Raw genomic sequence first — 15,815 nt, 5'->3', positions numbered from 1 at the left:
CGTATTTTTCGGCCATTGTTTCTCGAGGCTCCACATGTCTTGTCGCGCGCCGCTTTGAGGTAATTGACTCTGGTTTCGCGATGTGTCTGCTTAGATGACCCCGTCTTTTCTCATTTTCTGCGAAGAGCTAGTTTCTGCGGTAACTTCGAAGTCTGCATCTAGCTGTTGCATCTGCCGCTCAGTTTTTAACATCCATGCTAACGTTCTTCTGTTTAACCATCGCCGCCCGCTTAATTTGCACAATATCCTTGAATTTTTATAATTTTCCTCTTCTGCCAGTCATATTTAAATAATGTACTCCTGTTTCGGTGAGTTTTGAGGTTCTTCTAAGGTGGCAACTGGGGTGATCTTCTCTTCTCTTTGTTTTGCTGGTGTTGCTTGTGTTACCGGAGTTTCCCTTGAGGCAATTTTTCTCCAGTTTTGTCGGGTTGTTTAGGAGTGATGGTGAATGTAGGGGATCTAAGTATATTGCTACTTCTACGGAAGACGTTCCCTTATTCTTTATTTTTGATCTTCATGTTGCGGTTTTTTTGTTGTTGTAGTGTATTCATTTTTATTCCAATGGGTTGCCCTTTATGAACTCCATGGTTATCTATGCAACTAGGGAGAGTCCCTATGGGAGCTTATATTTAGAGCCAGGTTTGGGAACGAAGCTCGTCGCAACTGAACCTGTACGGCTACAAAATTATGGCGGTGTGCATTGAACGTACTTGAAGACTTGCCAGGTTTTTAATGAGACGGAGGTGAGAACAGTATTAGCCTGCTAGCCATTTCGTGAAGATATCACTCATACTTACCGAGGTAATAGAATATAGCCCATACCAGACCTTTGTCAAACTAATTCGTTCCGGGTTTCCAGTATTCCATAATCAGAATCTTTCTGGCCTCGATTCTGATGGGCGCTTGCACTTGAGGAATTTTGTGCCAAGCCCTCATATCCTTCAGCTCTTGGTCGGGGGCTGCGTATTACTATTCGCAACTAACATACCTTGCACAGGCCGTCCACTTCCGCCAGCTGTGATCACGGCAGTAGCCTGAGCTCAGCCATACCAATGACGGAATTAAACTCATCGACTTTAAAAGCGCTTTCTTTTAGAGATATTTTTTAGAAAATTGAAAAAAATAATAATTCATTAAGTAATCCAATTACAATGTCGGTCTAAAACTCATCGCGTTCGAGAAAAATTTCAACCAAATAAATAAACACATTGAGTTTTCATGCAGGTATTTATAGTGTTTTATTCGTTTTATGTACAATATTTACATAGCTTGGGATTGCTTATTGTTTTCGTAATGTCACTACTACAAGTAGTGTCATTTTGAGTCTGGACAGCCTGATTGATCGGTCACAATCAATGGGTCCAAAGATACACCTTGCGAAACAAGTACATCCTGAGCTTCTCTTACAATATCCTCAGATGGGTCGCGCTCACGTGTAAGGATCCACACGGTTTCTGAAATAATGAAGAAATGGAGATATTTTAATTTCGAAAAATTAAAGTTATTGTTGTTGTTTTTTTTTTTATTAGTTTAGAAGTCGAGTATTTGATTTTCTATGGTTTGTGGGGTAAAATATATATTTTATAGATTAAATGTGTGTATGAAACTAATCAGTTTTGAGAGTGAATATATACTATATATTTTGTTTTGATAATTATGTACATATATAGTTATATAAAACAGCAACAATTCTTGTTGTAGGTCTATCACGTGTGTTGGCGCTGATGTTTTACAGAGGCAACCGTTTCAGATGCACTTGCATATACGGGAATTTAATGAAAAGTACGAAAAAATGGGATTACTCGTTTTATAACGGATAAATTTAGCTGTATTTATGTCACGTGGCTGAAAACAAATGAAGCTACTGTTTAGAAACTTTCTTTTACGTCAAGCTGTGCGTAATAAAAAGCTTTGAAGAAGATGTTTACTATAATTAAACAGCCTTCAAAATGCACTATAGATGTAAATACATATTAGGGTTGTTCTACATTCAATAAAAAATTACAATCAGCAGTGTTATAGTGCAACTAAAGGCATTTAGGTGCTCTATGCCAACTTTGATAATAATTAAGGAAATGTTATCAGAAACAATAGGGTGGTTCATAATTTGCACGCATATATTTTGACAAATATTAATATTTTATTTTATCTTGGGAATCAAAAGATATACTTAAAAAATGTGCTGATAAAACATACATACATAAATACAACAATTTAAAACATATTAGGGTGGTACAAAAATATTAAATTTTTTGACTTGAGAATCAAAAAATGTAATTTAAAAATGTGCTAATACACATAGTACATATATAAAAAAATTTAAACATGTTAGGGTGGTACAAAAAAAAATAAATTTTATAAGAATCATTGGTGTATTGAAAATATTTACAGCAGCCTCAATTTAAAATGATTTTATGCCAACAAAAATAAAAATAATAAATTATGCCTTATGCTTGGCAACTCTGAACCACAGTTTGACACAAGAACAGCTATAGAAAAAATAAAATTAAATAGTCTTAAGCAACACAAATTGATATTTAAAGTAAAAATTATTAATTTTAAATAATGTATGCGTTGTCCAAAATAATTGAGTGTCACCCTAATGCCAGTTTAAATTATACAGAGCTTAAAGTTCAAGCAAGACGAGGTGTACTTGTTGACACAATAGTTTGTAATTGTTGAAATACTCGTTAAAAAAAAATAAAATTTGCAATTAACAATGCCAATAAAATGTCGATGACAAATTATTTGTTAACTAGCTTGCTAGAAATTCTTAGAAGAGCAATTAGCGATCGACTGAATAAACCATTTTACACGATTTTCAGTTTTTTATATTTTTTGTAGCTCGTAAATATATTTTTTTGTTAATATTCTTAGCAACATTAAGTTTGAATCACATTAGGGTGGTACTTTAATAGAATATTTTTTGTTAAATTCATTTTTTTTGTGTAAGTTGTCAAGTTTGACCTGAAACTCAACAATCATGCTTCGAGTTTTCAAATTTGCATGATATTATAAAAGATTTTTTATGCATAATTTTTTCTTAAAAAAAAAATTATAAAAAAAATTATCCTTTTCACTATTATATTCAAAATTACTTAAAAAATACATTGCTAAAACTTAAAAGTGTTTAATACGAAATAAAAATAACAAAAGTTCTTCTTAAAAAAGTTCATAAATTTGTTTGTAACACCCTAATATATGCACATTGACGCGCTCGTTATGTCAGACGCACCGGTTTACGCTTCTGACACCAGAGTTCACTCATACTGAGTTATTCACATTTTTATGAAAACTTATTATTGTTGTTGTTTTTTTATTTTTGTTTTGTTTTGCATTGTTTTTACTTTATTTTTGCCGGCTCAAAGTAAATGAAAAATATCACTAAAACAACAACAACAACAAAATGATTTAACTAACGCGTATCAAGTGCAGCGCTTAGAAATGAGTCGCGTTGGCAAAGATCGGCGTCGTAGATTAATTAAATATATATATGGGCAGGTATGTGTGTGTGTATGTACATGTGTTGTCTGTCTACAAAACACTGAGTATTATTGTCCATTCAGTGGTGAGTGTTCTAGTGCACTTTACTATAAACAAATTTAATTATTATACAACAACTATTATAGTGCAAAGCTTGGCATATATGGAACCATAGATTAAATTAAATGACTCTAGATTAAATAATTAAAAATAAAATGTCAGAAATGACACATGCAATGCAGTTAACTGAAGGAAGGCGTAAAATGCATAGTTATTTAATAATTCTGTTAGTATGCCGCAGTAGCGAACCGCCAGTGAACTCAATAGACATAAGTTTATAATATATAATTTAACATTATTAAAATATAATCACAAGTTACTTGAATGCAAAGGTTAAAAATAAACAATTTTAGAATTTTATTTAAAAAGTTTTGGAACCATAATATTTATAGTTTTAAATAGGTATTTTTTATATTTGCTAAGACAATTTTTTATGATTTTCATTGCTATTTTTGGTACTCCAAATAAAACTTTGCTAAAATATGGCTTAATGGTTGTGAGAATCAAGTAAAGAATACCTCATTTTAGACCTATTTTTGTATCGAAGTATTAACAAAATTTAAAAAACTTTCGCATCTTACTCCAAAATTGCATAAAGTTCTTAAATCTCATCTTTATATAGCGATTTCATATATCCCGTCTACAAAAAAAAACCTCACTGCTCTGTACTGACTGTTTCATTATCTTTACTTACCCGCATGTGCGATTATTAGATTCTTGCAGCTGTAGACTACGGCATAATTATCATAATCGGTACCCAAGACCCAGTAATTAGCGGATCCAGCAAGAGCTGCAAACCGAAACAGTGCATTAAAACTATTATCAATCTTCACAAAATAAGGAAACTAAATGAAAAGCTGGCTGGACCGAAAATAACTAGTTCGTAACTAGTTTAAATTTTAATTTTCCATAGTTCTACAAATTTAAAAAAAAAATTGAATTTTTAATTATTTTCAAAAGTTGACAGAAATTTTAAAGTTTTCAAAAATTTTACAGATTTCAAAAATTTAGAAATTAAAAAAAATATATATATTAAAAATTTAAAAAATTGTTAAATTAAAAAATTAAAAAAAAAAATATAATATTAACATGTTTCAAAACTTTTACGAACCTTTACAAATTTAAATTTCAAAATTTTTTTAAGTTTCGAAAGCTTTGAAAATTTCAAAATTCTTTCAAATTTCAAAATATGTTCAAATTTCAAAACTTTTGAAAATTCAGAATTTTTTAATTACTTAAATGATTTAAAAAATTATACATACATATGTACACATTTATAAAATTTCGCAATTTCAAAAAATTAAAAATATCAAAAACTTAAAAAAACATAAAAAATTGCTAAATTTTGAAAATTGCAAAAAATCAAATATTTAAGATGTTTCAAAACTGTTACAAAATTCACAAATATGTTACAAAATTCGAAATATTCAAAAATCTTTCAAATTTCAAAGTTTTAATTATTTATTAGAAAAACTTTAAATTTAAAAACTGTAGATTTCAAAAATTGTACATATTTCTAGAATTTCGCAATTTTAAAAAACTAAAAATATTAGAGATAAAAAAAAACAAAAAAAAAAAATTGAATTTCGAACAGTTTGCTAATTTCAAAAGTAAAAAATCAAACATTTCAGATGTTGAAATTTTTGAAATTTGAAATTTTTTCAAGTTTCGAAAATCTTACAAATTTTAAACTATGTTCAAATTTCAAAAATTTTTAAAACCTATAAAGTTTTAATTATTTATTTAAAAAACTTTCAAATTTCAAAACTTTTACAAATTTCAAAAATTTTTAAATATTTCAAAATTGTGTTAAGTTTCGAAAATTTCAAAAGTCTTGTAAATTCAAAAAACTTTTTCAAATTCAAAATTTTTTAAAATTAAAAGGCTTTTAACATTTACAAATTTCAAAAATATTTAAAATTTCGAACAAAATTCATACTAATCGTTAGAAATTTTATAATTTCGACTTACAAGCAACACCATTAAAGCGTACGGAAAGTTTTCCTGGTCCAACAATTTTGGCAACACCGGAAATAGATGATTTTTCGTTGCTGTAATATTAAAAATATTTATACTTTGATGTCAGATCGTATGTCAATACACGTAAATACTTACAAAGTTGATAGTTGGCTATTCAGCACTGAAACCGAATCGTTTGTTAAGGCACCATATACAGCCTGTACACATTTACCGCCGGCCTCGAAAACGAAAGGATACTTGGAGTACTCATACCATACACCCAAATACTGTAAAGATTGTTGTAGAAATTTAAATTTTTGTAGTAATAAATATTGCTTCTGATTATATAAAACAAAATACAATCATATCTCAAATATATAGAAAACTTTTAAAGAATTCCTTAGAATTTGAAAATTTTTTTCTATTCAAATTCCTTACCGCTTCTGCATCGAAATCCTGTACAGTTTCGATGCCAGATGGACATGGACCCACTTTGACGACCTGACCTGCCACCATTTTGGCCGAAACCAAAACAATCAGTGACAAATAAACACTGAAAAAAACACAAAAATAACAACACAATATGTAAATTAATTATAAAATAAATAAATACATACATAATTTATTAATTAAATAGCACTAAATAACAATAACAAAATCATGAAAATGAACTCACCAAATCAATTGTTGTTTTTGCATTTTGGGTATTAGTGCGCTTTGCTCTAGCTTCTTCAGAACACTACCGTCGTTATGAACGCTTCTGGTCAGACTAGCGAATTTCTTGTTTATATATGGAAATAACCTGGCTAAAGTGCGCTTCTGATAATAATGTCTTACAGCCGGTTTTCTGCCGCTAAATAAACGAGCACCGGTAAGTCGCTCATTCACAAAGCGTTCATTCACGCATTGAAACGCTTTATCTCACGCTAAGCGCAATGTCAATATTGACAAGCAAAGGCAAGCATATAACATACTAGATATTTGTGTTTTACTTGTTTTGGATTTTATTATTTATTTTAGTGTTATTGTTAGTTATTGCCTTTGTTTCTAAGTTCACTATTCAAGCTTATCACCTCAGAGTATGCGTTTTGGTTATTGTTGGATTTTGCATAATACTTTATCTAAAGGGCTTGGTGAGAAATAAGTATGATATTTTAAAATATTTCTTTGCATCGAAAGGTAGAAATGGGTTTAATGTAAATAATGTAAACCAACAGATACATAACCGGTACATAACTGGTACATAATTGTAGAAGTTGTTGAAAAGTAACCAAAACTTAAAAAAATCTAACACTTATAATTTGAGCTTTAAATAAAATTTCATTCTCTTCTATAATTTTATTAATTGAAAGTCAGAAATATATCTCAAAAGTAGCTAACTATAAATTTTCAGTTGTAGAAAGAATTATATTATATCACACCTACAACGACTTAAAAATCACTTTCTGGCGGGAAACATCCATAAAAACTGCAATAGTTGACACTTCAGCACAGTACAGAATTAACTATGAAAAATGTTCTTTTACTCTTTATGTATACCTTGATGTTTAGGAAATAAAACTTCCAAAAGCACGATTAACTCTTAAGGGATTTAAAGGACATATTGAGGATTAATTGCTGATGGTTTCACAAATACCTTATCCAGCAGTCATCTTGAATCATATATGAAAAAACTAATAAATAGTGCCTTTTATTAATAATTTTATCGCAGAAAATGTCAAAAATAACTTCCACTTTTTATCATTTTTTAATAAGAGTTTCAAAAACGAACATAATTTTCAAAAACTTTAAGGGGTGTAGTATACAAACATTTAATAATAATATTAAAATAAAATTTCAAGAACTTCAATTTGTTCCATAAATGAAAATAGTAAAATCGTAATTTAATTTCCTGACTGAGATCAATATTTTCTTACTTTGAAATTTCCTGCAAGGCTCGCTTTGTGCTTGGTTAACGGTTTGTCATTACGTATAAGTAACGTGAGTAAATATTGTAAAATAATGCACCACATAAAAAAGGGCATATCAAAAAGAGTAGAACATCTGTTGCTTTTTCATATAAATTTTTGAAATTTCAAAATTAACAAAACAAGTAAGGAAGTGCTAAGTTCGTGTATTACCGAACATTTTATATTATTTCAACTTGCAAGGATTAAAGGCGGTGGGGTTTCGGTCAAGTTTTTACCCAATTTTATTCATTCTAAGCACAAAGATGTGCTGTTATCATCAAAACTCGCTCTCTCTATTTTAATAAAATCACTCTCATATTGGCCGATAAATTCGGTATAAAGTCAACAGGAAGTTCGAAAATCTTTATTTTAGGCATATAGATACTAAAAGAAGTACTGACCGGATTCAACCACTTTTTGCACTCAGACATAGCACAATGTGGCTTCCAAAGTAAACAAGACCTTAAAAAACATAAAAAATGGTATTTTCGGCCAAATCAATTTATTTTATTCAAAATAGTCTCTTTCTGATTCAATGTCGAACGAGTGTTTTAGCTCGCTGGCCGGTATGCTCGCCAGTATGCCGGTGCAAGCCTTTTGAATGGTCTCTACGTCTGCGTAACGCTTTCCTTTCATAAGCAAATGCATTTCTCCGTAAAGGAAGAAGGCACTCGGTGCCATATCAAGTGAATACTGGGCGTGGTTAATGGTTAAAATGTGATTTTTGGTCAAATAATCGTCTTTCGAATATTGCATTCTGAGCAATTTTTGGTCGCCAGTAAATTTGTGCGGAACAAACCGTGCACATTCCTTTCGTAAGCCCCAATTTTCGATCAAAATGCGATAAATCGATGTTTTGGAGATGTTCAATTACATTTCCATGAATTTCAATGATGATTTCGGCAGATTTTTGATGAACAGTTTCGATGCAATTTTCGATGATCACGGGTTTTGATTGGCCCACATGTTGATCGTCATTTATGTCCTCACAACCACTTTGCAAACGTAGAAACCACTCGTGCGCTCTGCTACGGAATAGGCAATCACCGTCATAAACTTGTTTCATCAATTCAAACGTTTCGGCAAAAGTTTTACCAGTTTTAAGACAAAATCTAATGGTGGCTCTTTGTTCGAAGCTCATTTTCTCACCAATAGCACAAACATACTGATACTTAACCGTCAGTGTATCCTAACTGTAACTAGGGTAAGAATTAAGACATAATATATACTCGTATTTCCATTCGTCTCGTTATTTTGAATATTTATACTTGTATGTGTATGCAAGCCTTTATCTACATCGATTGTTTTAACTGTTACAAACTACCGTTAGGTACACAAAATTATTGCATTCTGTAGCAACAGGCAACCTCTTATAAATATTTTTATGGTATAAAAAGTTAGATAATTATATTTCATTTTATTTTCTTCTGCGCAAATAATCCGATTATTACAGAATGAAATGAAAAGGCTTCCAAATGGAAAATACGTCACATAGCAGATAGTGAAATGCTTATTTCTCCGCTTTGAAAAATTAATAGAAAAATTATAATAGAAGCCATGACAGTATAAGTGCAATGAAGGTATGAGAATGAGGGAAAGATCTGGATCATTGATTCCTATAATTCTTGGCTTTCAATTTCATAACACATAAGTGTAATATTTTAAGATACCTCATCTTATAACCTCATATTATCAACGATTTCGTATAAGGCTCTTCAAGAAGACCTTATAGCCTTCCTAGTCTAAGTTTTATGTAAAATAAGTCCCGCTTTATAAAATAAATTAGTAAATTCGATTCAAACCAGCTGGTCTCGGCTTTTAATGCAGTTCTAGCGACTGTGCTACCATAGATTCCTTGGACTTTACCCGCTAACTTATAGAAAAAAACTTTATAATAAAAAGTTAAATGCAGATATAGAGAGGAATAATGCAAAATTAGCCTCAGCCCTCACATTTTTGCTGCTTTTTTCCACTAATGCAAAACGCATACGCTTTGGTACTATCTGACATATTGAGGCTTCACTCAATTTTGAACTATTCCCGAAGGCATATTTAGATTGTGTGTTGTCAGCTGTTTAAAAATATTATAAAAATAATTGATCATATTACAATGCCGGTATTAAATTCATCGCGTTTAGGAAAGATTTCTGCCAGAGATATTTTCGAGTGCGGTCACATTTTTTAAGACATCTTTAGATAGATAAAACATTGAGAAGCATTTTGATGCAGATATTTATAGTGTTTTATTCGTTTTATGTACAATGTTTACATAGTTTCGGATAGTTTACAGGTTCCATGGTTCCATAGTTTGTTGTGGTTTCCTTTTCATGCGTCTGAGCAACCTGATTGATTGGTCACAGTCAAAGGATTCAAAGATACACCTTGAGAAACAAGCACAGCCAAAGCTTCCTTTACAATATCCTCAGAGGGATCGCGCTCACGTGTGAGGATCCACACGTTCACTGAAATAATGGCGAAATGGAGATAGTTTAAATAACATTTCAGATTAAATAGATTAGGCTGCACAGTTTTCAGTATATATGTACTATTCTTTTGATAATTATGTATACAAACGTATAAACTAACAGCAATTCATATTGCTACTCGCACTACTTACTGTTTAATCATCTTCACTTACCCGAATGTGCGAATAATTGTTTCCTGCAGCTATAGACGACGGCATAATTATCATAATCGGTGTCCAAGATCCAGTAGTCAGCGGACCCAGCAAGAGCTGCAAAGTAAAATAGCGTATTAAAAAAATTAAAAATTTTCACAAAAAAAAGCAAACGAAATGAAAAGCCAGCTGGACCGAGAATAACTGGTTCGTACCTAGTTAAAATTTTACTTATCCAATTCCAAAAATTTAAAAAAATCTAAATTTTAATTATATTTAAAATTGACAGAAATTTTACAGATTTCAAAAATTTCGAAATTTCAAAAATTGTTAAATTTCGAAAAGTTTAATAAATTCAAAAATTAAAAAAAAAATTCAGAAAATTAATTTTTTTAAATAAATTTTTTCAAGTTTCGAAAAACTTAAAGATTTCAAAAATCTTTCAAATTTTAAAATATGTTCAAATTTCAAAAATTTCACAATTTTGAAAAAAAGATATATCAAAAATGGTTAAATTTTGAAAAGTTTTTTTAATCCAAAAATTAAAAAAAAAAAATTGAATTGTTTCAATACTTTTTCGAAATTTAATTTTTTTTAAATAAATTTTTCAAGTTTCGAAAAATGTAAAGATTTCAAAAATCTTTCAAATTTCAAAATATGTTCAAATTTCAAAAATTTTACAAATTTAAAAAGTTTCAAAAGTTAAAAAATATTTCAAATTTCAAAAAATTTACTAAATTTCAAATTTTACAAATTTGGAATAAAATCCATGCTAATAAGAAACTTTACTTATATTATAAATTTCTATAAATTTCGACTTACAAGCAACACCATAAAAACGCACGGAGAGTTTGCCAGGTCCAACAATTTTGGCTATACCAGAAATAGATGATATTTCATTCCTGTAATATTAAACATATTTATATTTTGAGTTCAAATCGTACCTACACGTAAATACTTACAAACTTGATAGTTGGCTATTCAGCACTGAAATCGTATCGTTTGTTAAGGCTCCATATTCAGCCTGTATACATCTACCGCCGGCCTCGAAAACGAAAGGATACTTGGAGTACTCATACCATACACCCAAATACTGTAAAGATTGTTTTAGATATTTATAGACTTTTTAACGATAAATATTAATACTCATTATATAAATAAAATCAAAAAGTTCTAAATGTCTTCATTTGATTATGATGTTTATTAATTTTTTATTATCTGTATATTCAATTTTATTATCTTATTCAAATAATACTTCAAATATTATATATAGAAGAAAAACCATAAAAATTCTTTAGAATATGTCAAAATTTCTTTTCAATTTCTGTATGGTAATGAATGCATAAACAAATCCGTTCAGAACTTACCGCTTCTGCATCGAAATCTTGTACAGTTTCGATGTTAGATGGGCAAGAGCCCACGTTAACGACCTGACTTGCCACCATTTTGGCCGAAACCAAAACAATCAGTGACAAATAAACACTGAAAGAACACAAAAATAACAACAAAATAAATAAATTATAAAATAAATAAATACATACATAATTTATTAATTAAATAGTAATTAATAACAGTAACAAAATCATTAAAATGAACTCACCAAATCAATTGTTGTTTTTGCATTTTGGCGATAACTGCGCTTTGCTCTAGCTTCTTCAAAACACTACCGTCGTTGTAAACGCTTCTGGTCTGTCTAGCGAATTTTTTGTTTATATATGGAAAAATCCACTTTAGCCGGCTCTCTGATGCCTGATAATAATGCCTTACAGCCGGTTTTGTGACGCTAAAGTCAGATAAGTTGCTCAATTTCAAAGCCTTCAATCACGCATTGATATGCTTTATCTCACACTACGCATAATGTCAATATTCACAAGCAAAAGCAGCAATCTAGATATTTATTTATTTTTTTTGTTTGTTTTAGATTCTATTAATCTTTTATTGCTGTTATTAGTTATTGTCTTTATTTTTAAGTTAACAATTCAAACTTATCACCTCAGAGTATGCCTTATGTTTTGGTTATTGTTGTTAGATTTTGCATAATTATTTATCTAAAGGGCTTGGTGAGAAATATTAATTATCGGCTCACCACTACGTATAAGTAACTTAAGTAACTACCGTGTTGTACACCGAACAAAAAAGGGCATATATGATAAAGAATAAAACAGCTGTTGCTTTTTCACACAATTTTTTGTAATTTCAAATCAACAAAATTACAAAAACAAGTAGGGAAGTGCTGAGTTCGTCTATTACCGAATATTTTTATATTCTTTCAAAGGCGGGGTAAGACTTTCAGGTACATAAGGTGTGCTAGTTATGTGGGGTTTCGGACAAGTTTTTAGCTGGTTTCATTCATTCTAAGAACAAGAATGCAACGTTATTATAAAAAAACTCCCATTCTACTTTAATAAAATAACTCTAATGTGGGCCAATACGAGTATATGCAGTATAAAGTCGCACGGCTGTTCGAAAATCTTTATGTTATACATGGGACTGAGAGAAGTATTGACCCAATTCAACCCATTTTGGCATTCATACATACTGTTATCAGATTGGGATTCTCTCTAAACTTCAATTACATGCCACACCTACTTTTTCAAAACTTTTTGCTCACATGTGCCTTGCTACTGCGTTTCTCTGTGCGTGATCTTAATTTAGTGTTAAGTTATGGTACTTTATAGGTCTTCCTTTAATGACGTTTTGTGAGCGTGATTATATAACACGTTGTCACTTTTTCATATAACATGTTTTCAACTCGTCTCATTATTCTGAATATTTATATACAATATATAACCATTTATCTACCTCGATTATTTTATTTCAGATCATTAGCTGAACAAAACTATTATACTCTGTTGCAACATGTTGCAGAAGTATAAAATTTTAGATAATAATATTCCATTTTAATTTCAGTTGCGCAAATACTGAGTTCATGACTAAAATGAAATGAAATGGCTTCCAAATGCAAAATACGTCTAAAACACCGCTTTTTTTCTAATTTATATCTCGTGACAGACTATGAAATGCATACTGCTCCTCTTTGAACAATTTATAGTGAATCTATAATTGAAGCTATGAAAGTCTAAGTATAGTGGAAGTATAGAATGAGAGAAAGAAAAGAAATTCTAATAATTAAATCATATTATACTTAAGTGTAAAATTGCCACCTCATCTTAAAGTGTTCAAGAGGTTGCATATATTACAGATCGTGAGAAAATCATAACCAATATTTCTATTTCTGTTAAGTTTTACCTTAGAATTTTGACTGATATCTAAGGCTTTTTATGAAAGAAAGTAATATTTTCGCTTTCAATGTGGCGTTATATTGAACGTGAGTGATGTTAGCCCTGAATTTATCCCATCCCATTTTTAAGCTTACCTTCTCATTATCTTAAGTCACAAAGATATCGAGACAAATGTTAACACACGGAAACTATCTTGTAGAACTCCACTCAGGAAGCATTATTGCTGTAGTGGAGTCATTGCTAAGTAAATTTGATATATTCGGCGTTCAGTTAATTTATTTTAAGATATCTTAGATATTGACCCATATAGACGGTATAACGCCAACCGGGAGCTAAATACACATATAGTACTATGAGCAAGGAATCGTAAGATTTTGTTCATAATTTTAATTATTATTAATTTATTCTTCAAAATCTATGTCGTTCGCTTCAAACAAATCCCCTTGACCACAATATACTTGTGCCAACGTTTTTTCCAATCCTCGAAAGAGTTATTAAAGTCTATTTCCAGAATAGAATTCATTGCGCGTAGCTATTCACATTTAATATCTTCAATTGACTCAAAAAGGTTTCCCCGCAGCGGTCGTTTGAGTCTGCTGAATAGCCAGAAGTAGCACGAAGCTAAATAAAGCGAATACGATGGTTGCGACACGATATTGGTTGGCGAAAAACTCGGGAAGAATCAATGCAGTTTGCGACGGTGCATAATCGTATTGCAAAAAATCAAGAATTGTCGGCCCATAATTCCGTCCTCTTTTTACGAACAGCTTCGTAAACGACGCATAACACTCAAATAGTATTTCGCTGGTTGCAAGGAATTCGGAGTGCATCACAACTTCGACAATCGAAGAAAACTGTCAACATATCCTGGATTTTTGATCAGATTTGATGTGGTTTTTTCGGCTTCTACTAAGCTTTGCCTTGCTATTTGATCAAGACTCTGATGATATCTGAGTTTCGTTAAGAAATCACCACTATATGCGGATAAATGTGACCCGGATATTTGAAAATCCTGACATTAGTTGTATGGGCGCAAATTTGCCAATATATTCAGCAGTATAAAGTCATCCTGAAGTTCGTAAATTTTCCTATTAGGTATATGGGAACTGAGTGAATTATTGATCCGATTCAAGTGATTTTTGGCACATGTACATATTATTATAAGATTAGGATTCTCTCTGAGTTTTATAAGATAATTGGGGTCCATATATTCCGTACCTAGCGCTTGAACGGTTTTGACCCGATGTAGATAATTTTTGGTAATACGCTGGCACTACTCAAGAAAAATATTTGTGCAAGTTTTATTTCGTTATATTAATTCCTTCTTGATAGGTAAACTGGAAAGCGAAAGAATCAGATGAAATTTCAATTTATGTTATTTGAGAAGAAGAGACGAGTCCCTTCACTCTGTTCATTTATATAATATAGAATTCTATGTCTATCTCGTTTAGTCTTAGTTGAGACAAAGAATTATTATTAATATTAGGTGAACAAAATTATTATACTCCGTTGCAACATGTTGCAAAAAAAATGTACATGAAAAAAAACTTTGTTAGTGATAGGATTAGCTTAAAAATATCGATTTTTTTTTTAATTTCTAACAAGAGGTTCTTTTTTCTACTAAACATAATTTTTTTTTACTTCCCACACATTGTTTTCGCCCATAGGCCAAATATTATTTACGTAAAAAAAACCCAAAAAGTAAACAAATTGTCTCTTAAATGTCCAAATTTCTTAATGGCTAAGCAGATTTTTCTGGAAATCTATCGGCTCTTTCTAAAAATAGCATTGAAGTTAAAATCATTTGTCAGTTTGTAAATTTTACTAACACATATACGCATCTAAAAATGAATTTTCTAGAAATATTTTCCCCACACCACTTCTCCCATGGAAATAAGTGTAGTTTTCTGCACTGCTTTATCGACAGCTGCCTGGCGCGCCATCTGTGGTTCGATTTTCCGCAATGCTTTCAAGTGGATTGCATTCCACAAAGCGCCACCTTCGTGGGTGCCCATGAACTTGAATTTAAATGTCATCTATGTGTTCGTAGATATGTATTTAATAATACACTTACGAGCATTTTTTTTTTTTTAATATGAACCCTTTATAATTTTAATACACATTAAATTCGATGAAAGAATAGTAATGATTAAGCCTTATCGGAAAGAGCAATTTCAAAACGCGGCTTACTTACTTAATATCAACTTCGTTTTCCTCAAGGGTCTATACACATCCACTATATACATACGTATTTAAGTAAATATCTTTAGTTTGTATATATTATTTATACTTTTTATCAACTAATTTGAAAAAAATTTAGAATTTTCCGTTACTGTGTTCATGATGTTCATAAAGTGAAATGTTTATGGCATAGTTAAGTGAAAACTAAGCCCTGGTTACAATAACTTAACAAATTTTATTTGTATACATGCATATGTATATATATACTCAATATACTTTCTCAAATATATTTTCGAATTTTGGTGCAGTTTTCGTTATAAAAGC

The 15,815-nt window shown here is 30.6% G+C and overlaps 1 protein-coding gene across 3 annotated transcripts; it reads right to left on the bottom strand.

Annotated features, from left to right (window-relative positions):
• Positions 1-1,213: 1,213 nt before the first annotated feature.
• LOC105225093 (apolipoprotein D) lies at positions 1,214-11,828 on the bottom strand. Of its 3 annotated transcripts, none has more exons than XM_049446783.1 (6): positions 11,669-11,818; positions 5,941-6,055; positions 5,659-5,789; positions 5,515-5,594; positions 4,238-4,333; positions 1,214-1,454 (listed from the first exon to the last, which is right to left on the bottom strand). In XM_049446783.1, exons 1-6 carry the CDS (start codon positions 11,689-11,691, stop codon positions 1,315-1,317), a joined length of 585 nt encoding a protein of 194 aa, XP_049302740.1. In that variant the 5' UTR covers positions 11,692-11,818; the 3' UTR covers positions 1,214-1,314. The 3 variants fall into 3 exon arrangements, with proteins under 3 accessions (XP_049302740.1, XP_049302739.1, XP_049302741.1); XM_049446782.1 differs by lacking the exon at positions 11,669-11,818 and adding an exon at positions 6,179-6,363; XM_049446784.1 differs by lacking the exons at positions 1,214-1,454; positions 4,238-4,333; positions 5,515-5,594; positions 5,659-5,789; positions 5,941-6,055 and adding exons at positions 9,670-9,913; positions 10,090-10,185; positions 10,891-10,970; positions 11,031-11,161; positions 11,436-11,550 and having other exon boundaries at positions 11,669-11,828.
• Between the last annotated feature and the right edge of the window lie 3,987 nt (positions 11,829-15,815).

Source organism: Bactrocera dorsalis, chromosome 1 (genome assembly GCF_023373825.1).
Source record: "Bactrocera dorsalis isolate Fly_Bdor chromosome 1, ASM2337382v1, whole genome shotgun sequence".
Lineage (NCBI taxonomy): Eukaryota > Metazoa > Arthropoda > Insecta > Diptera > Tephritidae > Bactrocera > Bactrocera dorsalis.
This window is presented reverse-complemented; position numbering and strand designations above follow the sequence as displayed.